General features: G+C 38.6%; 3 protein-coding genes across 3 annotated transcripts; 1 reads left to right on the top strand and 2 right to left on the bottom strand.

Moving 5' to 3' along the window:
- Nucleotides 1-415: 415 nt before the first annotated feature.
- On the bottom strand, nt 416-2,461 carry mboat4 (membrane bound O-acyltransferase domain containing 4; the record flags this gene model as incomplete). Its single annotated transcript, XM_084115054.1, has 3 exons — nt 416-1,913; nt 1,994-2,218; nt 2,340-2,461. 3 exons carry the CDS (start codon nt 2,459-2,461, stop codon nt 980-982), a joined length of 1,281 nt encoding a protein of 426 aa, XP_083971180.1. The 3' UTR covers nt 416-979.
- Nucleotides 2,462-3,208: 747 nt separating this feature from the next.
- gldc (glycine dehydrogenase (decarboxylating)) lies at nt 3,209-19,579 on the top strand. The gene is made up of 25 exons (XM_084115052.1): nt 3,209-3,767; nt 3,958-4,036; nt 5,911-6,046; nt 6,363-6,527; nt 8,064-8,141; nt 8,224-8,371; nt 8,827-9,023; nt 9,114-9,210; nt 11,117-11,222; nt 11,309-11,448; nt 11,542-11,622; nt 11,710-11,807; nt 11,925-12,009; nt 12,987-13,028; nt 13,208-13,350; nt 13,645-13,720; nt 15,341-15,466; nt 15,862-16,011; nt 17,006-17,118; nt 17,214-17,355; nt 18,105-18,216; nt 18,296-18,391; nt 18,467-18,639; nt 18,856-18,936; nt 19,038-19,579. Exons 1-25 carry the CDS (start codon nt 3,492-3,494, stop codon nt 19,173-19,175), a joined length of 3,078 nt encoding a protein of 1,025 aa, XP_083971178.1. The 5' UTR covers nt 3,209-3,491; the 3' UTR covers nt 19,176-19,579.
- coq2 (coenzyme Q2 4-hydroxybenzoate polyprenyltransferase) lies at nt 19,399-26,165 on the bottom strand. The gene is made up of 8 exons (XM_084115053.1): nt 26,098-26,165; nt 25,308-25,735; nt 25,053-25,219; nt 23,955-24,076; nt 22,840-22,925; nt 22,577-22,710; nt 22,305-22,493; nt 19,399-19,808 (listed from the first exon to the last, which is right to left on the bottom strand). The coding sequence occupies exons 2-8, from the start codon at nt 25,609-25,611 to the stop codon at nt 19,647-19,649; spliced, it is 1,164 nt and encodes a 387-aa protein (XP_083971179.1). The 5' UTR covers nt 25,612-25,735; nt 26,098-26,165; the 3' UTR covers nt 19,399-19,646.
- Between the last annotated feature and the right edge of the window lie 699 nt (nt 26,166-26,864).

The raw sequence follows: 26,864 nt of genomic DNA, 5'->3' as shown, positions 1-26,864 counted from the left end.
ACTTTCGGTTCCAAAAACGGAGATAACTTTCAGAGTATGTAAGTAGCCATAGCAGCAGGTTATGTTCCAGGGTTAGGCCTATACTTTACTTCAGAGGTTTTTCAGCACATGCTTGCTCTTGATGAGGCTCCAGTGGGCGTGACAGATTGCGCATATACAGGTATATAGGTATATCGATATATAAAGCGCTATTAAGGTAATGTTTATTTTATAATAATAGCAATATAATTCTCATCTCACACATCGTTGATCTGCATTCAGACTTTTTTTTCAACAGGACGTTTTCTACTGTATGCTATAATGTATTTCTATGATAAAAGACATGATATGATAAAATGTGATACATCTTACCTTTCAAGCAATGTGAAAGCAAAATGACTAAACAAAAACAAACTTACACAGCCATGTTATCTTTGCAAGCACAGTCTTTCTTTTTATTATATAGCCTAATTAGCATCAAACAAACAATATAGGCTAGTTCTTATTCACAGTGATTAAACATTATTAAACGAAAACAATGAAAAATGATTGAACAACCACCAAATAGGTGGCGATATGCTGTAAGCATGTAAATCAGCATTTAACAAAAGAAGAAGACAGAAGTAGCGGTGCACTATGGCGCACTTTTTCTTAGCATCCATCCGTTTCCATGGTGACTCGTCGATTCGTCGCACTGTTGAGACTTGAGGGTGTCTGGTGTGTTAACTGTTAACATACTCTGGGTTGGATGAACATACTCCTGGATGCGTTTTTGGAACCATCATACCTCGAGTAAGCAAGGTTTGGTTTAATCGGCCGAGAGTTCAGGGTATGTTTGACGGTAAGATAACCTTGCTTTCTGGAATACACCCCTGATTTGTGCAAGTATCAATGAGTTTTGTTTGGCTGGTCAAGCAAACTTGGTTAATCTTCTGTGTTTACCATATTTGATGAGATATTTGATTACATTTATATAAAATACACTGAAACTATGAATTTCTCACAGGATAAAAATCATCAGAATACTCAGCAGTGGAAACACAATGATATATGAGGACCAGAGCAGTTTCACTGATGCTAAACTCTGAAGTTCCACACAGACAACAACACATGAAATGGTCAGTTGAGTAAAGGCCCAGTTTAGACACACATACAGCCATTTCCTCCACAGGGAAGTAAGCTTTGGATGCAGGAAGTGATGTAGCTTGTAGTCCCCCTGCACAGTGAAGGCCCAGATGAGAAAGCCCAGAATCTGCCCTGGATGAAAGCCATGCCACCACGCTGAGAACCCAAAGGTCATGAACAGTGGAGATCTGTTGGACCTTTTGAAGACCATTCTTCGAAGCCACTCCGCCGTGGTTCTGTTCCACTGGCGTGCAAAAACTGAAGGACGACTCGACGCTTCAGTCACCCATGGACTTCCATCAGAAAGACCATCCCATGATGTTTTTCCACTGTGACCATAACCATGGAGACCTATTCCTGCAGCACTGTTAACACACTCACTGATCGTCCAGTGCGCATAATAGTTCATCTTAAGTAGCAGCGACAGGATCCAGATCCATAATATATCTTGAAAAACACAAGTGCTGTTTACTGTGAATATGACTGATTTTAAGAGTTCCTTGAGAGGATATTTAATCCACACCAAAACTACAACTTGCAATATCTTTAAAGTAAGATTCCCTAAATATGAAGCAAGGGGTGGCGTTACACTAATTTGCCTAACAGACTCCACAAACGTTTTGAAACTGTAAAGTGGTCCTCCAAGAAGAGCAGGGAAATAAAGTGAGTAGCTTAGAAATGGAATAAGGACGTGTTGATCCTGACTGCTGTTTTGAAAGGGACTAGAGAGTTTTCCTTCCTGCAGATCAAGCGATAGAGAAGAAACCCTCTGGGTCATCAACATGAGAGCGGATATGGCCAGTAAAAGTCTGTTAGGAATAAAACAAAAGCTCAAAATTTGATAAAATTGGATGTTTTCATACAGTGTACTTTTGGAGAAATACAGTACCTAGAGTCTGGTGTTTCTTGAAGCCAGTATAACTGGTACTGGATGTACAAATGCCAGCAGGTTTGCCAGCACATCTGCAGTCCCATCGTCCACTGATGAATATGCATGGGATGTAAACAGTGGATCAGCAGCAGGAGAAGGACGGCACTGAAGAACAGCAATAAGCTGTATGGACCCATTGTTACAATGGCCAGGATGAATCCTCCCAATGTCAGATAGATGTACCTTGCAGTAGGAGATGAATTTCAGCTATTTCATTTCACAAATGACTTCAACATTTGGAGAAAGGACAATGCATTTATCAAAAATCATGAGTAACAGCATGGATCATGTTATCATACTGTACCTGCTGATCATTGAGAGATGTCCTTGTCTGGTTAAACAACAAAACAGAAATGCAAATGGTATGTTCACAAACTGGTAAAACAGCTGTCTGTTTCCACCACAAAATATCCAAACTAGATCCATCACCAGGCCAGATAGTTGTGGGAACTGCTCGAGTGGTGTGCGTGAGTAAAAGAGAAGATGGATATGTACAGTATGGCTGACTTGCCTTTTATTTGATTTTCAGAGCAAAATGTCTTTCTGCATTTCAGACGTGCATAGATAGACAGACATTCAGTCCGCCACAGTGTGTACTTATTTCCTAAATGGAATCTGAGAGCGTGCCAACCATGTTATGAGTAAACAATTATCTCAAACAGAACAAGGAAACGCTTTTTACACACACAAGTTCAACACATGATAGATATATAGATAGATAGATAGATAGGCTAGATAGATGGATGGATGGATGGATGGATGGATCATGGATGGATGGATGGATGGATGGATGGATATAGCCTAATATCAGATAGATAGATAGATAGATAGATAGATAGATAGATAGATAGATAGATAGATAGATAGATAGATAGATAGATAGATAGATGGATGGATGGATGGATGGATGGATGGATGGATGGATGGATATAGCCTAATATCAGATAGATAGATAGATAGATAGATAGATAGATAGATAGATAGATAGATAGATAGATAGATAGATAGATAGATAACGGACTTGAAAGTTCTCTCTTTTTAAATAATACAGCAGCATCCCAGGTGTAGAAAATGAGGAACACTTTCCAGCTTCTGCTCCATTCTGATTGCTCCACAATTTTCTTAGCGTTTTATTGTGCGTTCAAAAACGCAACTACAAAAGCATGTAAAAACATAGAAAGGATATCGAGCAGATACCAGCTGTATGAGTAATTAGCTTTAGGCGCTTCGTATAAACTCCCCACGGCACATTCGAAAGTTACGGCGGAACCTGAGCGAGCGGGGCTTGTCTCTGCGTCAGAGACAGTTCACTTATCGATTGGCTGCTCCTTGTGCAACGAGGAGGCGCATAAATAGACACTTTTAAGGAATTTCACAGACATTTAGTGGGATACACGGCGTGGAGGCTGGCTGAAAGATTATCGCGAACGATTTTCGTCAATCTCAAGCGAAGAACATGCAGAGCTGCGCTAAATCCTGGCGGGTTGTCATCAGCCGGTCGATGAACGCTCGCGTGCCGTATAGGAATATCAGCAGCAAAGGGGATGTTTTTAAGAAACTTCGCGGTTTAACCGTAAATGTGTCTGCAAATGTGCGCTGTATGGGCACCTCACAAGTTTTGTGGTCCAGAAAGATTGAAAGAATTCTGCCGAGACACGATGATTTCTCTGAAAGACACATTGGACCGGGTGACAAAGAGAAAAGAGAGATGCTCAATACTCTTGGACTTGAGGTAAAACTTATTTATTCGAATTAAACAGCATATTTTAAACCAATATACTTAAATGCTAGCCAATTTAAACGCTTTATGTCAGCATTTTACCCGCATCTTCAACTTTCTAATGTGCAACAATTTTCGCGGTTTGTGTTGATAATGCAATTAATGAACCAAATAATAGTTTACATTTTGATTTTGATTTCAGTCAATCGCTCAGCTAATAGAAAACACTATTCCCGCATCCATCCGCCTGGGAAGAAGTTTGAAAATGGACGATCCTGTGTGTAAGTTGCTCTTACTCCTCTCAGCAGCGGCAGACAGAGGAAACACGTGTCGTTTGTTGTTGTGAATTCATCATATATTTGCAATGCCTGTCTGTGAGGCAAACCGCGAGGTTGCACTTCATTTAAGCGGTATTGTAGAACTATTTTTGGTGGCAGATTTTAGGGCAGCGGAATTATTAATTGCATTAAGCCTTTCTATCAAACATATTATTTTTATTTCGAAATATTTCGAATTAGGGGTTTCTAACAGACCAGACTATAACAAAGGAGTCTATCTGAGCGAGGAATGTAGGTTACACGCTCTTTGTGTGCCAATAGACCTTACTGGAGGGTTTTTCACCGTTAAGTCTTCCTTTGAACATATTAGGAGTTGTTTTTGCGGAGCCCGGCGAGCAGCACCAATCTCCTGACGCCCTCCGCCGATGCCAATAGGATGACAATTAGAGTGTAAAGTTCAGCGTCACACGGCCAGTTTGATCTGGTTAGCAGTAGCATTACATCACGCGTGCACCGCTCAACATATAACTTTGCGTAATAATTGACAAATTAATGGGGATAACGACGTATAACAGGAAGAACTTTGAGTTGCATTGGCAATCATAACGTCTGACAATTATTTAACAAATACATTTACTATAAAAAGCGACGATTTACCCTCAAACAACAGAGTACACCGGTGTGTGAATAACACGGTTTAATTTTAATTGCTGCTGACAATACGACTATTACACATACTTTTTTATATTAACACACTATGCAGATGTAAAAAGTCTAATTTTAAGACCAATATTCTTATGCCAACATAACACCACTCACTAGACTGTTTTTCCCGTCCCCAAATCATTGTTATGAATGACAAAAAAGGTTTTAAAAGATAAATATGGTCTAATTTATTATAGTCACTATGAGCTTTGACATATGGCAGGAGTCAGTTTTCTCCTCTGCTTGTGTGTATCTTTAATGAAGCAAGCCATGCTGAAGCTGATGGGGGGGCTATACTGGATTCTGCTGGTTCAGCTGCACAGAGCTTGATCTGCAAATTCACTGTTCAACAAACAAGAATGGACTACTTCAGCACTCTAAACTTTCCCATTTGTAGTTTTTATTAAAAAGTTGAATTTATCTTTTACATTTTTTACACTGACAAACACTATCTAAAACATCAAACAGCTGCATGCACTCATTTTCAGTGTAAAACAAAATGAACATCCTGCAGACATGTTAGTGTGAGGGGGGTGTCTGTAATGTGTAATTTTCTCTCTAGCTGTTTTTACTACTGCATTATCTTTGCCCCGCTCAGTTGCTGTGTTGCTAAGCTGCAACACAATGCCTCGGGAATTTGTGTGTCTCGGTATGAACCGGCTCCAGTGCCCTCGAACTACAACCATTAAACTAGTTCCCAAGCCATCAGAAATGTCCCATATTTGCCCATTATCTACCTTTAGCTACTAAATTATAAATGGCAAAACTCTTAATAAGTGAGATCATGTGCTCTTGTATTATTCATCAGGACAATGTAGGTCATATCATGTTGCAATTGACATGATGTATAGGGGTGTGCTTAAATACCAGGTGTATTTGCCACGATGTGTGAAGGCAGTTGTTAAGTACTCATTATATGAGTCATGTAAGAAGCTTCTTAAAAATATTGTGGGCACGGTCACTTGTAAAATGAGGCTGATTTCAATTTGATGCAAGAGAAACCATAAGGGTGTTTTTGTTTATAGAATGAGCTTAGATCTGAAAGACGTGATCATCTTTTTTACGGTCAAATCAAAGTATGCAAGCACTGTTTAATTAACCTAGGGAGTTTGTTTTAATCAGTAACCTCCGATATCCAAATCGTTCTTATCTTTGTACTTTATTTACCACAGGTGAGAATGAAATACTTGACTCACTCCAAAAGATTGCATCGAGGAACAAGTTGTGGAGGTCCTATATTGGAATGGGCTATTATAACTGCTCCGTCCCACAGGTCATACAAAGAAACCTGCTTGAGAATTCAGGATGGTATGTATTGTCTTGTTTTATTTTTTTATTTTAAGCATTTATTTCACCTTTTGGTGGAGCACAGTCAAAAAACATTTTTTTTGACACACATCAACCCTTTGTTTCTGTAATGAGACTTAAAATTTACAACCACGAGCTAGAACACCATGTTCATTAGTTTCTCATGGTCAGTACAGTTCTAGTCAAAAAGCAAATTGCATTTTGATGATTCTTATTGCATAAAGGAGTAGCGTGCCCAGCATCAGATGTGTCTTGTGACTCAAGCTGAAGGTCTTTGGTTAGAGCTTTTTTTTTTGTGTGTGTGTGTTCTCTATAGGGTCACTCAGTACACACCGTACCAGCCTGAAGTCTCACAGGGGCGTCTGGAGAGCTTGCTCAATTATCAGACAATGGTCTGTGACATCACCGGAATGGCAGTAGCCAATGCATCGTTGCTGGATGAAGGCACTGCCGCTGCAGAGGCCATGCAGCTCTGCAACAGGTTAGTCCACCAACTGCTGGAAACATCTGTAAAGAACATGATGCCATTTTATCAAGGAGGAGTTTACTCTACAATCCCAAATCCAGAAAAGTTGGGACATTTTGTAAAATGCAATAAAAAGTTTTCACTGACCAACTTCAGTGTATTTTATAAATATAAACACATTTTAATTTTGATGGCTACACCCTCCAAAAAAGTTGGGATGGAGGCAAAATTTAAAAAAAAGAATATAGAATATCCAAGTTAAACTCTTTTGAAACATTCCACAATAAGTAGGTGAATTGTTAATAGGTGATGGTATCGTGATTTAGTGTAAAAGGAGCATCACCACTGGCTCACCACTTTGCGAAATATCACGAGAGCACTGTCAATTCAAAAATCACATTTCAAAATGCAAGATTGCAAAGAATTTAGGTCTTTCACCTTCTACCATACATAATATTGTGAAAAGATTCAGGGTATCCAGAGAAATCTCAGAACATGTAGGCCAAGGCAGGAAACCTCAGTTGAATGTGCGTGACCTTCGAGCCCTCAGATTGCATTGCATGAGAAACTGTCGTGCTACTCTGTTAAGTACAGCCACATGGGCTCGGGAGTACTTTGGAAAACCATTGTCACTTAACAATCAGATTCAAGTGGCATTCCTTGATGCAGAAGCAGTGTTACGCAAGGAGAAAGCTATACATCAATTCTATGCAGAGATGCCGGAGAGTTATCTGGCCCGAGCTCATCTCAGGTGGTCCAAAAGACTGGAAATGTTTGCTGTGGTCAGACCAATCCACGTTTCAGCTTCTTTTTTGGGGAAAAAAGATATTAAGTTTCTAAGACAAAAGGGACCATCCAGTCTTTCATCAGTGACGGGTACAAAAGCAAACATCTATCATGGTTTGGAGGTGCAAACAGCAAGGGTGACTTGCATGTATCTGAAGGTACCATTCATGTGGGCATATATTGGGATTGAACAGAGACAAATACTGCCATCAAGATGACATTTTTCCTGGGAAGCAAGACAATGCCAGGCCTCATTTTGCACATGCTAAAATGGTTTCTAGACACTCTACACCGTAGAAGGGATGTGCTATCATGAAAAGGAGACTCCGACAACTACAACCACGGACTGTTGAGCAGATGTCTTGTATCCGGCGAGATTGGGCAAAAACTTCAACAATTAGTATCCTCCATTCCCAAATATTCAAAAAATGTAATGAAAAGGAAAGGTGATGTGACAGTGGTAAACATGCTTCTGTCCCAACTTGGAGTGTGTTGCTGCAGCCATCAAAATCGAAATGTTTATATTTACAACACACTTACCTTGGTAGGTGAAAACTTTTCAAAAACTTTTTTGTACTTTTGTCAGTTAAGTAAAGGTTAAAGAGAATGAACAAATCACAGATTCTTTATTTTATTGCATTGTACAAAATGTCTTAGGTTTTTATTAGCCAACACTGAAACGGCACATTCAGTTATTCAGCATGCTGGATGGTGTATCCCCAGGGCCAGGAGTGATGATTAACACTAACCTTGTCATTTTCAAAGGCAAAACAAAAGAAGAACGTTCTACATTGACCCACGCTGCCATCCACAGACTATCGCAGTTGTGCAAACCAGAGCCAAGTAAGGAAGTTCACCAATTTATAAAATAAAACATTCTATCTCTCTATCTATCCAATCCTGATGAAATATTTGTATCCCATAGTTACATTGGCGTGAAGACCGTTCTCAAGCTTCCTCATGAGATGGACTTCAGTGGGAAGGATGTTAGCGGTGTGCTCTTCCAGTATCCAGACACTGAGGGCAGGGTGGAAGATTTCACTGCACTTGTTGATCAGGCTCACAAGGGTGGTGTATGTACCTGTCATTTTAAAACTCACATTTTCTGATACCAATCTTTGTATATATTAGGTTTTGCATGAACCATTGACCTAATTTAACCTTAAGACTCATTTACTCACCATCCCAAACCTGTATGATTACTTTCTCCTGTGTACAACAAAAGGGAAAAAAACTGAAGAACACTTTCTTTCCGTACTATTAAATAATGTCAGTTAGACCTGTCTTCATGGCATGTTTGAATATGTTGAAGTGAGAGTTAAATGTTTCTTCAAAATATCTCCATCTGTGTTCCATGTAGAAAAAGTTGTTTTTATTTGGAGCGACATGAGGGTGAACTATCCTGTTCCCACTACAGAGTCTATTTTGATTATTTTTATTTTTTTTGTATACAGATGCATTATAGCATATGATTCGTACATGATCAATGCATGATTCCATTGATTTGTTTTGTTTTGTTTTTTCAAAGGCACTGGCTTGCTGTGCTACAGACTTGCTGGCGCTCTGCGTGCTGCGTCCTCCGGGTGAGTTCGGAGTTGACATCGCCTTGGGCAACTCTCAGCGCTTTGGAGTTCCTCTCTGCTATGGTGGGCCTCACGCTGCATTCTTTGCAGTCAAAGATAATCTGGTCAGGATGATGCCTGGAAGGATGGTTGGAGTGACCAGGTGAGTCTGTCCTTTTTTTATAGTCTCAAGGCCTCAATGTAGTTTGCCTCATCAGTGTTGGTATAAACTGTCAAATGTTTCCGGTTACAGAGATGCAGCTGGTAAAGAGGTTTATCGTCTGGCTCTCCAGACCAGAGAGCAGCACATCCGCAGAGACAAAGCCACTAGCAACATCTGCACTGCCCAGGTAGATCTTAAATAATCTGAAAATACTATATGTGTGTGTGTGTGTGTGTACCTGTACGACTATCTTTGTGAGGATCAACTGAGTTTTAGACCATCGAAAGTGAGGACATTTTAGCTGGTCCTCACTTTCTGAGACCCCTTTAAAGGCCTGTTTGATGGTCTACACTTGGTTTTAGGAATAATCAGTGTTGGGGAAAGTTACTTTTTAAAGTAATGCATGACAATATTGTATTACTCCATAAAAAAAGTAACTAATTGCATTACTTAGTTACATTTTATGGAAAGTAATGTTACATTACTTTTGCTTTGCTTTTCCTCATCTAAGCTGGGCTTGCTTATTTGTTTTTAATAACAAAAAAGTTATATTTTTGGCAAATGTAAAGGCCCTTTCACACCAGAAGTGAAATGAATAAGCCTCAGGCTGAAGAAAATGCAAATTAACGTGTGACAGTTGAGGGTGCAGCTCAAACAAACGTTTCAGCTCTGCTGCTGAAGAAATTTCAACACTCTTCAGCAATAAATAAAAATTAAATGCAAATGTGATGTTTATCTAAAGTCATTTTTGCTTATTACTATGGTTGAATTGGATAATCGAAGGTCAGCAGCGAAGACATTGGTTAATATAGTGAAATTAAATACATAAAGTATTAATGAATTCATGAATTAATTATTGCAGGTTTGCAAAATATTTTTTGCCTTTTACTATTTTTATTCATTTTGAGAAATACTGAATGTTTTTGTGCTAGTTAGATGAGTAAATGCATGCTCACATTTAGTCTGGAACTTATGTTTACACTCAACGCCTCTGCTTTTCTCTTGACATTAGCCGCTTTCCGACCAAGTAGTTACAGGAACTTAGTTCTAGGAACTGTCCACTTCTAAACAGTTCTAAGAACTACTCTCCCCCAAACTCGGTTTTGCTGTTTGCGTTCGCACTGGCCAAGTGGCCATAGGAACTGGTAGGAGGGGTAAGGGAGTGACGCAAGCACGGTGACTTTTATTTTGACGGCGCGACGGACCTTTATTTTGGCGGCGCTGAGAACACCAGAGCAAATAATGCTCGCATTCTCTGTGTTTATTAGTTAGCGATCTGTCTAACATGTTATTAGATAGAACTGTTATAGAAAGTAGACAGTATTATGAAAAAAAGGTTATTATGCCATGTGGTTGATGTCCAGTGTTGCTAGCTGGGCAGATAAACATAATCATGTTTGACTTGGTCCCCTCAAAGTTGCGTTGGATTTTCTCTTCAGCATAAAGGTTTAGAGACCCATCTATCACTGTTTTCCATGTTTTATAGTTAGTTTATGGAGTAAATATATAGGCTATAATCTGCTGGTGCTCCGCGTGCGTTCGGTCAATCAGCGTACACTAACGTCACGGGTAGTTCCTATAGTGCTGGTTTAGACCCTACTCGGAAGTAGGACCTAAATTAGTTCCTCCAAATGGAGTTCCTAGAACTAAAATCGTTCCTAGTTCCTGCGGTGCGAACACGCCGACATCCGGGTACTTTAGCCAATAGTTCTAGGAACTGTGAAAAGGTTCCTCCGGTCGGAAAGCGGCTATTGAGGACAGAAGTGTGTCAATACACTTGTCAGGAAAACAAAGTAACTTAGGTTACTTATTTGAAAAAGTTACTCAGATATTTTGTTGTAAATTTAAAAGTACTGGGTTACTTTACTAGTTACTTGGAAAAAAAAGTAATCTGATTACGTAACTCACGATACTTACTTATACTTAGGTTTAGGGTAAGGGTTGGAGTTAGGCAACTAGTTGGGATGGTTAGGGTAAGGAGCTAGAGGTAGCATTGTGTCAATGAATGTTCTCACAAAGATGGCTGTATAAGAATGTGTGTGTATTATCTGTGAAGTTGTATTTCTGTACTCCATTTTAATGTCTTTACTCAGGCTCTTCTTGCAAACATGGCTGCCATGTATGCGTTATATCATGGTTCTCAAGGATTGAGGCACATTGCGGAGAGAACCCACAATGCAACGTTGATTCTCGCTGAGGGCAAGTTGTTTGACTCCTGTTTACTCTTTTTACAAGAATTGTATAGGGATTTTTGTGATACTGATTGTTTCTTGTTGTGATAATAGGACTGAAAAGAGCTGGGCACAAACTCCAACACGAGAACTTCTTTGACACGCTGAAGATCAACTGTGGCGTGGCCGGCAAGGACATCCTAGAAAAAGCTATGCAGCGGGAAATCAACCTGCGGTTGTACAGTGATGGACTGGTGAGACCTGTGAAAATTTTAAAACACAAATCGACAAATATCTTTTTTATTATTCATTTGTTTAATGTTTTTAATTTGTTGATGTGGTTTTAGCTCGGAGTGTCTCTGGATGAAACCGTCTCTGAGAGAGACTTGGATGATCTGCTCTGGATCTTCGGGTGTGAATCTTCAGCTGTAAGTTCTTTAAAAGATTTTAAATATTGCTAAAAATCTGTTTGTCTTCGTTCCCTCATGATATATAGTCTTTTTGACCTTTATCAGGAACTTATTGCTGAGAAAATGAGTGAGCGCACAAAAGGATTGCTGGCAAGCCCTTTCAAGAGAACCAGCAAGTTTCTCACCCATCCAGTGTTTAACAGGTCTGTTTCAATGCTAGCTATTGTTTTTAACAAATCTGTTTGTGAATGAAACTTTCTACAACTGTGTGGATGTGCTTTTTTCTGTGTAATAATTACTTGTATTGCTTTCAATTTCAGCTATCACTCAGAGACCAATATTGTACGTTACATGAAGCGCCTGGAAAATAAGGATATTTCTCTCGTACATAGTATGATTCCATTGGTAAGTCAAAAATCGAAGCATCACCGAGTTTACTTTGGGATTTATCCAGAGGTGGACAAAGTACACAACTTCCTTACTTGAGTGAAAGTACAGATACTACTGGTCAAATATTACTCCGTTACAAGTAAAAGTTGTAAAGACTGATTTTTACTTAAGTAAAAGTACAGAAGTACTTGTTTTTAAAAGTACTTAAGTATCAAAAGTAAAAAGTAAATGTCAATGCATTGTTTTATTATTGTTGCATTGTTGCATGTAATACTTACAGTACCTTATGCCGCTGAATCTATACCTGCCTACCCTCATACCAATATCACATGTATTTCTAGAACACAGTTCCAGTAGTGGGTTTGAATGTGAGATTGAATAAGTCACTCAATAACGTCCACAATGGTTTCGGACACCCAAATGGCTGTTCCCTCAAATAGTGCCCTATTTAAAGTTTTTTGGCTTTTAGTATGAATATGTTAGTCTTACTGTTATCTATAAGCGAGTGTGCTCCAAAACAATAACAAGATTCGCATTTAGAAGACCAAACCCAACGTTGAAAATGAAAATCAGGTTGATGAATCCAACGTCAGATTGACGTTAATCTCCAACGTTGGACAGACGTTGTATTGTGGTTGAAAATGAAAATCGTGTTGACGTCAGAAACCAACATCAGTCGTGTTCTAACGTCAACCTGACTTTCATTTCCAACCAAAATCATTCCCTGACTGATGTTACTACTTTCTACTCAAGGACCTTGACAGAAATGTAGTGGAGTAAAAAGTATGATATTTGTCTTTCAGATGTAGTGAAGTTAAAGTAAAAAGTTTCCAGAAATAATAATACTCAAGTAAAGTACAGATACTCAAAAAGTGTACTTAAGTACAGTACTCAAGTAAATGTACTTTGTTACTGTCCACCTCTGGATTTATCCCATGTGATGATCTTACATAAAAACATCACAGTAACACAAACTCCTCTTTTGAATTCAGGGCTCATGCACAATGAAGCTGAACAGTTCCTCAGAGCTCATGGTGAGTCAGGATTGCTCTGCTCTTCTAGAATAGCCCTCCTTTTTACTCGTTCTTTTCTCTGACATTGCCTCACTTCAACCAATCAGAGCAAAGTTGATCGTAGCGATTTAGGCTTACAATGCTTTTGAGAAGCGCAGCCCTGATCTTTTCATTGTTTGACTGTAACCTTTTACCAACAGCCAATCACCTGGAGAGAATTTGCAAACATCCACCCATTCGTGCCGTTGGACCAGGCTGAAGGTTATCAGCAGCTATTCAGGCAGCTAGAGAGAGACCTTTGTGAGATTACAGGATATGATAAGATCTCCTTTCAACCAAACAGGTAAGTGTCTTGCCTGAAATTGCTGCTTCAATACCATGCAGATGATTCATTCTGATTGCAAACAGTGGTCTTGTAGTTGGCAAATCAAGTGTCAACATGACTCTGTTTCATTCAGGTTTCTTGTGCTGATAAGTTTGGGGGTGTGTACGCATCTCTGCATTTTGCTTGGTTGACACTTTAACAGGATCATTAGTATACTGTACTCTTGGGCAAGAGCCATTTGAAGCAATCTTTGAACTCTGTTGTGCTGAGGCAGAATGGTTACATGATGCTATTGATTTCTTTGTCCCGTAGCGGCGCGCAGGGGGAATACGCGGGCTTGGCTGCAATCAAAGCCTATCTGAATTCCAAAGGAGAATCTCATAGAACAGTGAGTATCATCCTGCAGTGAAAAGCTCCTCTCATTAACCTTAAGCCTCATGTTTGATCTCAGGGCCTTTTTAAAAACAATCTTGACATTTGAAGGATCAGGTTGATCCTTCATGACTTTTACTAATCTTATGAGAACTGATAATAAGCAGAATTTCAATCTGATAATATGCTTTAAACGTCCTCCATAAAAAAGTTAAAAGTAGGTCAAATTAATTTAACACGCATGCATTCAATTTTCATGTTTTTTGAGGACTTTCCATAGACATAATGATTTGTATATGGTACAAACTGTATATTCTATCCCCCAACCCTAAACTCAACCCTCACACTTTCTGCATTTTTACATTTTCAAAAAAACATAATTTAGTATTGAAACGCTAAGAGCTGTTTTCCTAATGGGTACCCCAAATATATCCCCATAAGTCAAAGATTTCTGGTATTACTGTCCTTGCGCGGACATTTCCTCCCTACAACGTAGGGAAAGCCTGAACTCCCCACACACACACATTCATGTTTATTTGGGTACCTAAATTAGCCTTAACAGAAAACTTCCTGCATGTGTATAATTTGTACAAAATTTGTACAAATAAATATGTCCACAAAAGGAGGTTTTGGGAGATTTTGTGTTTGTGTATATGCACGCAGTGAAATAGATTTTTGTCAGCAACTGTAGATCACATGCTGCACTACCTCCAAAAAGTTGGTGAAAGGAAAGCAAACGATTCATGAGTAAAAATTCGTTCAGAAGATTTTTTTACAGTGATTTTACTGTTAAATTCAAAGAGTTGTTTTGAACCTGAGGGGAAAATTGCTGAAAAAGTGTCAAATCGTTTTGACGAGTTGGGACTGGAAAGATGATCAGCGATTAAGAGCGTTTAGTCAAGTCATTGTAGTGTTTTGTAACCTGGCCTTTGTTTTTTATCATCTCCCTAATAAGCAGATCTTAGATAGCGGATGCAGCTCTTAAACCAGCCAAGGTTCAAACTGCCATGTTTGAGTAAATAGCCATAGAAAACAACCACCCCATTACAGGATTCTACTTCAGTGCAAGATTCCATATTTGGTGATTTTCAAGACTTGCAGTCCTTGGACGATGAGTTTGTTTATGGTGACCTGCTGCAAATTGCGTAACGTTAAGTGTTTAGGCCACTGTGTCCTTAGTTCAGAAAGTCTGCCATACAGTCTGTTATGACATTTTGACATTTAATGATTACATGGAAGGCACTTGATTAAAATTGAATACACCCACATTAGTATTCTGTTATTTTACTCACCCTTGTGTTAATCCAAATGTCTGTGGAACATGAAAAGATGCATAAAAAAAGTAGAACTTGACTACTTGGCTCCATTAAAGTAGTCCCTATGGCTTCATGCAAATCAGACCAAAATTAGTTTTTGAGATTTGCACAATATGAATAAGCTCAAATAAGAGTCATCACATCTTGTCATCTTTCTTAGTCTTGCAAATCTATTTAACAGAAAGTTAATAAATAAGAGCGCAAAAATAGGTTCTGTGTATCTTAAACAACCAGTAAGTTTCCTTGTTAGAAAAATACGTTTTTTTCTTTTTTTTTTGTCTATTAATCTCCCATATTAAATCTGTTATGGATTTGTTCAGGTCTGTCTGATTCCCAAATCAGCTCATGGAACGAATCCTGCCAGCGCACAGATGGCGGGCATGAAGGTTCAGGTGGTGGAAGTGGATAAAGATGGCAACATTGATGTGTCTCACCTTAAAGCCATGGTATGTACAATGATTTAAAGAGTTTAGTATTGCATCACTTGTCAACAGGAAGCCTTTGTCTTCTGTTCGAGGGCTATTTACACTGATACACTGAAATGTCTATGATAACATTATCACATCAGTGTAAAAGTGTGTAATTTCTGCCCCACTAGCAGCACCAAACAAAATTGTGAAAATAATGACGAGATTAAAACCAGTTTCCTGAATGCACCTCTTGTCTGCCATTGGTAAAGCAAACAAATAGTCCCAACTCACACATTGTTGCGGTGTCATGATGCTCAATTGTTTTGAAAGCTCAGTGTTCATACTTTTTGGTGGGTTGGCTTGGTTATGTCTGGGCTAGGGAAAATGACACTCTTCGCCTTTTAAGACTCACTTTACCACGTTTTTGATAGGTGGACAAACATAAGGCCAACTTGGCCGCCATAATGATCACCTACCCCTCCACTAACGGTGTGTTTGAGGAGAACGTCCGTGAAGTGTGTGAGCTCATTCATCAGAACGGTGGACAGGTGTACCTGGATGGTGCCAACATGAACGCACAGGTAAGAAGATGGAACCGTAAGGCTTTACTGTAGTAATTAGAGCTGCACGATTAATCTGTAAAAGATCCCGATCTCGATTCAAACATCCACATGATCTTACTCCTAAATGACAACAATTCGGCTATGTCTATTAAATCTTTGATGAAATCACACCGGAACATTTAAATCTGGGTTTGCGCTGCTGCTGAGCCCAGAGAGAGCAGTTGTATAGGTATGAAACCACACAAAGGTCTTTTTCAAACACACAGTATCGTTATTTCTGTAACAAATATTAAAATTATCACTAAGTTTATTGTTCACATAAACACTGATGTCTACAGTAGCGATAGCAAAATAGAGCACATCACCTTTTGAAAGTAACTTAGCGATTTCAAATAACGATCAATTGATTACGTCGTTACATCAGTAGGTGGCGACAAGTGATCGCATAACGATCAATTGATTACGTCGTTACATCAGTAGGTGGCGACAAGTGACTTTTAAAAAATGTATTTCTCATTGCATCATTCTTTCAAGATATTTGTTCAAAAACGAATTTATCCAGTAATGAAACAAGTGAAGTATGTGACTGAGTCAATGAATCAAACCGATTAAAAAAAAATAATCTTTCAAATTAAGCATTTTTAAATAGACAGCAGCAATTAACATTTTGTCAGAACCAAAAAACAGAATGCATTTTTTTGAAACAAAAAAATCATGATTCTCAATAAATCCAGGATCATGCAGCTCTAATAGTAATCATTAACATTAGACCTAAACATTAAACATGATCAGTGCTTTTACAGCATTTATTACTCTTGGTTAATCTTAACTTCTAACATTAACAGTTGTTTATGCATTATGAGTAAACTTTGCACCATGATTCTGAATTAATATTATATATAAATGCTGTAAACATTTTAGAAGCTTGTGTTACAATAAGAGCGGTTTACAGTGTTTTACATTAAATGTGCATTTTCTTTTTGGAGTTTTCATGTTCTTGTTTCTTTTACAGGTTGGATTATGTCGACCAGGAGACTACGGCTCAGATGTTTCTCACTTGAATCTCCACAAAACCTTCTGCATTCCTCATGGTGGTGGCGGCCCTGGGATGGGACCAATCGGAGTGTAAGTGTTTTGAAGTGAACAGACCTTCCCTATGGCACCTGTACCAGAAATGTTGATCTGATGACTCCAGTTAACCTAATTGCTTTTGCCTACAGGAAACAGCATCTTGCCCCCTTCCTGCCCAACCATCCAGTGGTGAACATTCAGTTCACGAATGCAGGAAGTTCTCTGGGCACCATCAGCGCCGCTCCCTGGGGCTCCAGCGCTATCCTGCCCATCTCATGGGCTTACATTAAGGTCAACACTCCCTCTGCACTTCCTGTCTTACCTTTTGAATAATAGTGATGTACTGATATTAACATTGCCCGAAACAGACTAATTCTATTACATTTAGGTTACATTTAATAAGGTTTCATTAGTTAACTACTTAAGTTAACATGAACTAAAAATGAACAATACTTCTACAACATTTATCAATCTAAATTAAATGTTAATTTCAACATTTACTAGTACATTATTAAAATCAAAAGTTGTATTTGTTAACATTATTTAAAGCACTGAACCTATCAAACAATGAACAACCGTATTTTTATTAACTAACATTAACAAAGATTATTAAATACTGTAACAAATGTTTTGCTCATTGTTCGTTCATGTTGGTTAATACATAAACTAATGTTAACTAATGAAACCTTATTGTAAAGTGTTACCTACATTTCTACACTATTTGCCTAAATGTATTGAAATAAAACGCTGAAGTCATTTTAAATCCTACATGTGTATTTGGGCATCACAACGTTACATGGTCCAACATTTACTTTGATATTTGCTGAAGATTGCATTGTGATTAATTTACTAGTGATTTTAAATATTAACTTTTTAAATGAGTTTTAGATGATGGCAAAAGTACTCTAAATATAAAATGAAGGACATGAGCTGCACAATATCAAGCTAATACGAATAAATAATATTGGCTGATATGGTACCAATCTATCATGCATCCCTAATTCATCAATCTAATATTTGATTTATTTTCCATTCAACAGATGATGGGTTCAAAGGGTCTTGGGCACGCTACAGAGGTGGCCATACTTAATGCCAATTACATGGCTAAAAGACTGGAAAACCACTACAAAATTCTTTTCAGGGGCACTAAAGGTTGGCGTTATTGAATTAAATATTGTATTTTCTGATCTTAAAAAAAAAGTACCTCACAAACATTTCTGATTATTTGCAGGATTCGTTGCTCATGAATTTATTTTGGATGTGCGGCCTTTTAAAAAGTCTGCAAACATCGAGGCAGTTGACGTAGCAAAAAGACTGCAAGATTATGGTAAATAGAAAAACATTTAAAGCAGGTTATTTCATGGATGACAATTCCCTGATTCTCCACAACCTTGTATGGCAGGTTTTCATGCACCGACCATGTCATGGCCTGTGGCTGGAACTCTAATGATCGAACCCACGGAGTCTGAGGATAAGGCCGAGCTGGATCGCTTCTGTGACTCGCTGCTGGCCATCCGACAGGAAATCGCAGACATCGAAGAGGGCCGGATGGACTCGAGGATTAATCCTCTCAAGGTGAGCGTTAACTTAACGGAACATTCCTTGTCAGCAAGCGTCTGTGCAGCTTTACAGTAATGCATTTGGACGTTTATGGAGCGTTAGACTATTTGTATCCCTCTTGCCAACTCAAATTAGACCCATTTATGTACAGAAGAATTAATAGAAGCGCTTTATTAAAAACATGAGCTTATTGCCTTGCCCGATATATAACTTTCATTTTGTCGTCCAAAGATGGCTCCTCACTCATTGGCCACTATTACCTCGACCACATGGGACAGACCGTATTCGCGAGAGGATGCTGCTTTCCCCATGGTGCGTACCTTAAATCAATGTAAAATACAGACTCCTCGCGCAAAACAAATGCGTTCTTATTAATTCAGTTTTAAAATGTATCTTTAACCCTGTTATTTCAGCCTTTTGTGAGACCTGAGACCAAATTCTGGCCCACAATCTCAAGGATCGATGACATCTACGGAGACCAACATCTCGTCTGCACCTGTCCACCCATGGACGTCTACGAGTCTCCATATGAAGAAAGAGCTTCCTCGTGACCTCATTACTCAATGACACGCTTCTTCATTCAAATGAATCATTCCTATCAAATATGATCATATATTCTTCCCTGTGATTTACAGTCTCTTCGGTACGTTCACGGTGCCTCAGATTTCCTTTTGCATACAATGCACAAATAGTTGGCCTCTGTTACTCTACTAAAACAATCCAAATCTGATTCATATACTGTAATCGACCTATATAGGGGTTCATTTTTTGTTGTTGTTTTTTATATTTTTATTTGCTCTATAAAAATATTTGGGTGTTTTTGGTCCGTATGTAGGTATAACTTTCTGGCACTGTTCTCGACGTTAACATTAATTGTATAGATGTTATGTACGTTTTCTAATTATTTAATAAATAGAGCCAGTTTGTAGCAATTTAATAAATATTTTAAAAGAAACGCTGGTTTACATGATATGTCTCATAAATCAATGGTTTTATTACAAGTCGCACAACCAACAGACTCTCTAATTTGAAATGGAGTTAAGCTGCGTTTCATACTGATCATCGTTTCTCTTTTTCCATAAATTTCCAGTCACTATTCCTAAGAATAAAAGCAGTCCGAGGTTTCGGTTTGAAGCGAATTTTTTCCAGCAGTCCTCAGGTCTGTTGATGTCCACAGCGTAGATCTATGGAACACACACACACACACACACACACACAAAATATTAATTGTCAATGCAAAACTTTTATTTGAGAGATTTCCTCAGTAAATATTCATATGCAGGTAATAAAATAAATTAATCTAGCATATCATGCAAGTAGTTTTAATCCCAAATGTTTTTTGTTACATTACTGCTCCACTACAGGGAATTGGAGCTGTTGAGAAGACAAAAAAAATCACTTAAACTTTTGAAATGGCTCATTATGGTATACAATATTTTTTTTTAAATATTATACACATTTTTATAAATAAGGGCTTGCACAACTATTCAGTTGACAAGTCGAACAAGTAGCTTTTAAAAACCTTTATTTTGAGAAAATGCAAGACAAACCATTTTAACTATAGCATGTCTTTTTAAATAGGAGATTTAAAGGAACACTTCGACTTTTTGGGACTTTAGCTTATTCACTGTATCCCCCAGAGTTAGATAAGTCCATACATACCTTTTTCATCTCCGTGCGTGCTGTAACTCTGTCTGACGAACCCACCGCTAGCCTAGCTTAGCACAAAGACTGGAGGTAAACGGCTACAGCTAGCATACTGCTCCCAACAAGTGACAAAATAACGCCAACATTTTCCTATTTACATGTTGTGATTTGTATAGTCACAGCGTGTACGAATAACAATGTCACATGAGACACAGCCATCTTCTAGCCGTATACATACTGGGAACTATATTCTCAGAAGGCGAAGCACTGCTACTTCTGCGGAGTGATTTACTCCAATTCTGAGCGAACTCTCTGCTCCTCACCACGGGGCTTCTCAGGCGCTGCGAGCAAATCACTCCGCCCAAGTTAGCAGTGCTTCGCCTTCTGAGAATATGTGACCTGACCATGTTATTTGTACACGCTGAGACTATACAAATCACAACATGTAAATAGGAAAATGTTGGCATTATTTTGTCACTTATTGGGAGCAGACGGGTCAATTTTCTTTGGTCGGACTCGGGCTCATTTAGCTTTTCTCCTTTCATCGTGCCCACAATAGCCTGTACGTGCAGAGCGCAGGCTACTGTATGAAATTGCTATATTGATAATATTATAAATATGCAACGCAATATGCGATCACGCGAGTAACGCGACGCGCGTGCAATGCATTAGGTGACAGTTGACCATACAGAGCATCAGGGAGAAGTTGGAGCATAAGGAGTTACTAAAAGTTCCCAATACTTCAGAAAAAAGCTGCATTTTGAAAGAGTTTTGATTTGATTACCGAGCCTGAAAACTTCAACGGTGGATGCTATTCTTTTTCTTCACAACGATCGCGAATAAACAGTGAATGAGCCTACTCAGTTCAACAGATTTTTTTTTCTTTATTATATTTTTATTATTATTTAACGTTAGCCAGTTGGCGAAGAGTTCTTTGAAACGTTGTTCTTCAGTAAAGTTACTTGACATCAAAAAAAGGTAGGCCGTAAATCTTTATTTACTGCTGGATCACATTTGGCTATAATATTCTTTACTGCATGCTTATGCTTCTCTGTAATGGACAGTCTGTATTAATATTTGTGGGCATAATTGTCGGTGGTGGTAGTTATGTTTGAGGCCTATAATAAAATTGTACCTAGTAGCGTGTGTGTGTGTGTGTGTGTGTGTGTGTGTGCGTCTAGCAGAGACAGCGCACATCAGAGAGCGCGTCAGAGAGAGCTCAAAGTGATATTGATGTTGGTCTGGGGTTGGGTTCGGGCTGAAAAATTGCAGATGTTTTCGGGCTAGGGCCGGATTAGGGCTTGAACACCACGAGCCAGGTCTCGGTTAGGGCTGGATGTTTTGCCCCGTGCAGGGCTCTAGGCAGTATGCTAGCTGGAGCCATTTACCTCCAGTCTTTGTGCTAAGCTAGGCTAGCGGTGGGTGCGTCAGACAGTTACGGCACGCACGGAGAAGAAAATGGTATGTATGGACTTATCTAACTCTGGGGGATATGGTGAATAAGCTAAAGTCCCAAAAAGTCGAAGTGTTCCTTTAAATAAGAGTGAGACTGGTCATGACATTTGCATATTTTTGCCCTATTGTTGATTTGACTGCTTCTATCGCTCTCTTCATTTGTAAGTTGCTTTGGATAAAAGCGTTTGCTAAATGTAAATAATCAAATATTATTTTTCTATTATTAAATTAAAAATATCTTACTCTCCTGTATCTTTATCCTGTTATTATTGTAAAAGTTCAATAAACAGATTAAGCAACAAAAAATTACATTTCTTAATATAATTCCAGGCATATACAGCTGACAATCATGTGACTGACCACATGAGCAGCACGTTCCTGAGTTCGTTCGTAGGGTCACAGAACTCGCTCCTCCACCACGAACAAATTGCCATCCGAACGCATGAATTTTATCGTTGAGGTGCCATGCAAATTTACTTTTACAGACCTCCACATGAACATCCAAATACGGCTAAAGGCTTAATTGTTTTGTAACCCCAGGCAGGCCACTATTATCAATTACAGTTAGACTTGCTCACCTGATGTGCCAGATGAATAGCCACTGCAGACACTGCACAATAGTAGGGCAAAGTCTGGTCCGCATTAACTCCCGCTAGAACCAGCCCTGACAACATCGCCCCTGTAAAGCCACTCAGCCACAGTTTGGTGTTCTCCTGGAACCTCAGAGCTGTAGACTTCACACCCACTTTTAAATCATCATCTTTGTCCTGCTCATGAGGGGGAGATGAATCAGAAAAATGTACACTGCGCTCATTTATGTTAGGGTGTGATAACTAATCGGACACCGTACCTGATGGGCATAGATTGTGTCATAAATCAATGTCCACATGACACCAGACACATAGAGAGGTAAACACACAGACCAGTCACATGATCCCTTCACAGCAGACCAACCCAGAAGAGCACCCCAGTTAAAAGTGAGACCTACAGGTGGACAAATCATGCAGAACGTTCAGTCCAAGTACTTTCAGTTTTACATTTTTTTCAGAGTAATATGGAAGGGAGAAAGATTTTGAATTTGAGAAAGATGAAATACTGTAAATGGTAACACACCTAAAACAAACTGCGGCCAGTATGTGATTCTCTTCATGAGAGGGTATGTGACCACCAGCGACAAAGAAGCAGCTCCAAGAGCTATGCTAGAGAGAGATGGGAAGTCAGTTTATCAGATATTAAAGCCGCCATGAAACGAAAATTGTAGTCATCTTTTCTTCCTATTGTGATGTATATCTGAAAGAAATGGCTTCTCCAACAAGAAAAAATGTAGGGAATGTTTTGTCCATCGGGAATTGATCAGATTGTTGTTGTTTGCTAATAGAGTACAGCAGTTGTGTTCCAGAAGTAAAAACCCCATTCATTTTCTCCATAGGAAAATTATTTTTAACAACAAGTTATAAACTTTAAAGACAGATCTACAGGTGAGCTACAAGGTTGTAAATCGATGGTATTTGCTAATTTGCATTGAAGGGGTGGATTCTTGAATCCACTGCCGCTTCAATGTATATCCTTTGAGTGGTTGGTAATCAAGTTATTAATTAATATTTATGCTTCTAAATGACATCTTCAAGCTTATGTTAAAGTATTTACTTTTCATCTTCAATCACTAGAGAATCATGACGAATATTGTCTAAACCTTTACTGAGAGAATGTATATCTTATCATTATGTTCTGGGAAAGTTTCTTCGTCAAAGCTAGAGCTCGACCAACTCAGACCTTGAAGAAGCTGTGTATCTGTGTTATCACTGTGTGTGTGTGTAGCCTTTTGTTACGGAACCTGAAGTTTGTGAGGTGAGCGACTAGCACGCAGTGGAGATGAAATGACCATCTGACAGACAAACTGGAGCCTGGAAACTCAGATTGGTGACCTCAGTGGGTCACTTTGTGTCTAAACCGGGATTTTCACTGACATCCTGATAATAAATGGAGATAGGCTTCTGAAGAACAGCCATATGTGGAAATTTTCTATTTTTATCTGTGCCTTAAGCAATCAGAATCATTCAACCTGACGCGATAATGTATTTTAATGACCCGTGTAAAGTATAACTGCTGTTGTTTTGAGAATGTACAGCAGAGCGGCCTTCGAACTCCCTGCTAATAGTATAAGTCCCAATTGTTGGCAAAATACATGAAAATATTGTTTTAAAAAAAACCTGTAAAATATGAAGTACCTGTAGTAATTGAGGCAGAGCAGGACCCCCAGTGCTAAACTCAGCTGGCCTCCGAGGAAAACCAGAGCCCGAAACGGTGTGATCTCCCCTGATGCAATGGGCCGAGTGGCTGTCCTTGACACCTACCAGAAACATGACAGACCCCAACATCAGACTCCAACAGCTGCCAAGATCAAATCCACACTTGATATTATTAAAAATGCCTCAGTATTTTTTTATGTCCATGCAATTAAAGTCAATTATCATCAAAACTGGTAAAGGTAACCAACATTCTTTAAAACATCTTATTTTTCTATGTACCACAGAAAAATGTCATAAAGGTTTGGAAGGGTAAGTGATAAGAGAATATTCTTTTTTGATGAACTTAGTCTGACACTGACATTGTTTATGGCACGTTTATCTTACACAGGTTAGGAGATAGGTTAGGTTAGAGTGTTGAAAAGCAGATAACAATGCTGAAATTTATGGAAGCTTGTTTCCGCCACTGAATAAAAAATAAAAAAGTAATTTGCGACTTTTTATCTTGCAATTCTGACTTTTTTCCTCCGAATTGTGAGCTATAAAATCGTAATTAAGAGTTTTAAAGTCCGAATTGCGAGATATAAACTTGCAGTTGTGAGAAATAAAGTCAGAATTGTGAGATCTGTGCCTGGTTTCACAGACAATAATAATAAACGTCAATAATAATAAATAAGAATAAACGTCAGAATTGCGAAATGTAAAATAGTTAGAATAGTGAGATAAAATGATGCAATTACATTTTGTTTTTATTCTGAGGCGGGGGGGCATCTTAAAAGTCACCATAAAATCTAATTTTTTGTGGAATATTGCAGTAATTATTATGAATAGGTTATCTGTGATCATTAACATCTCTTCTCTGATGACACATTTACTGGTGCGAGGGCAGGACAACCTGTCACTCACATGAGATCACAGCAAAAAAGCAAACCACAATGATCCAAAGATCCAATTAATTCCCAGTGGACAAAATCAAGTCCAGCCCTACATTTTTTCTTGTTCGAGAAGCTGTTTCACTCGGGTTTATGTCAAATAGGGAAGAAAAGTATATCGTAACTCTTTAAATTCATGTGCTCATACCTTCCTGTCAAAGTCTTTATCCCACATGTCATTGATAGTGCATCCAGCTCCTCTCATAAGCAAAGCTCCGACACCAAACAGCACAAGCATGCCCAGATCAGGAAGGCATCCCGGGTCTGCCGCCAGCCCAATGCTCCACGTACAAGGCAGATACAGCAGCCAGGTTCCTACAAGAGCACTTCATTAATATTATAATGAAACACAGAAGAGCTTGTTTGAGCTTCCTGGATAATGTGTCGTTTGACACAAGCTCACCTATGGGTTTGTCCAGTCTCATTAATCTGAGGTACGGCTGAACAGACGCTGGAGCTGCATTGACAATCCCAGCAGGCGTGAGGCTGAAAAACCTTCTGCCGTAGTTGCGACCTGCCAGTGAAGGAGACCATATTCTCTGTTTGTGATCATCACTTTTGTTAAAGCAGGATCCAGGCTGACAGAAGTCTGCGATGATGTTTTCATGCTGTCTTCTGAGGCTTGATAAACGGGCAGAACAGATCTGTGGTAGATTCCTCTTCACTGCATGTGGCTTAAGCAGTGTCAGTAGTCTGGTGCACATCATTTTGTCTGTTGAGCTGTCATGACCGACTTTTAGTAAGAGATGTCACGACTGCAAATTAGTGAGGTGCTTCATTCATTGTCTACTTGCATTCATGTGTAAATGAGGGATCTCGTGAACAATAAACCTGGCAATACAAACAGCAGGGAACACAATACACCGTATTCAGTACAGATTATTGACGAGTCATGAAAATACCAAGTTGAGTGAAAATAAGGCTTTTTCTTATAAAAAAATGTGTGCCAGTATTCTGTAAGTTAAGTGTAATGAAAATTAATATAATTTTAAGATTTTAAATACTGCGCTCCTTCTGTTACACTCTTACTATTCCCACTGAAATGCCCCCGATTGATCAAACAAAGGTGTTATAAACAGCAGCAAGCATAATATGCCATGTACCGGGGGGAAATGATAGACCAGTAATGTCAATGATGTTTCCCTGCTAAAACTTTTTAAATCATTAATTTCTATCGGACATATTTAACTTACAGCGCTATGTGACAGCTGAACAATTTTTGAAGTCCTTTATATTGTGGTGTGCGCCAATGTCGTGTTCCCCCTGAAACGTTTGTTTTCTGTATAGTTCCGCCTGCTTGGTGGTTCATTTTTTCATTCTAGTGTACTTGTTGTCTTTCATGTTATTATTCAGTTTTTGCGAGCATCAATTTAAGATGACATTTAAAGAAATATCACAGTCAATATGCTATAAAACATTTGAAAGTATCATAAAATATGATTTAATAAAAGTTAGACTACTTCAACCAAACCAATCCGTTTCATTCTAATTAAATTGTCATGTACAAGCATGACGCGCAGGTCATAATTATTGTGTCTCTAAGTTATATAAATACATTAATTTGTTACTATAGCAAACCAGGCAAACCAATAAAAATGACCAAAAATGACCCATATATTTATGTAGAGACAAAAATGCTTGTGTGGTGAACTCCTCATTATTTAACATTGTCATAATATATTCATCTAAATCATGGTGAAAGGTTTAGAAAATAAAATGACAGTGCTTTCTCAACAAACAAACAAAATATCACTCAACTCTAGTTTATGTATATGCTCATTCTCTCTATCCAGAGGCAGAAGACCCCTAATTAATACTATTTAAAATAATATATTTTGAAAATCACATATCATATTGAAAGTTTTGAAATCATTTGCTTCAGCGGCCAATCTGTTGTGAACATTATCAATTAACTCCCTCTCGTGGTCTTTGGAAACCATTACAACAGTGATGTTGAAGA

The sequence above is a fragment of the Abramis brama genome (genome assembly GCF_963993115.1).
Source record: "Abramis brama genome assembly, chromosome: 5".
NCBI lineage: Eukaryota > Metazoa > Chordata > Actinopteri > Cypriniformes > Leuciscidae > Abramis > Abramis brama.
Note: the sequence above shows the minus strand (reverse complement) of the source record. Positions and strands in the feature narration are given on the sequence as shown.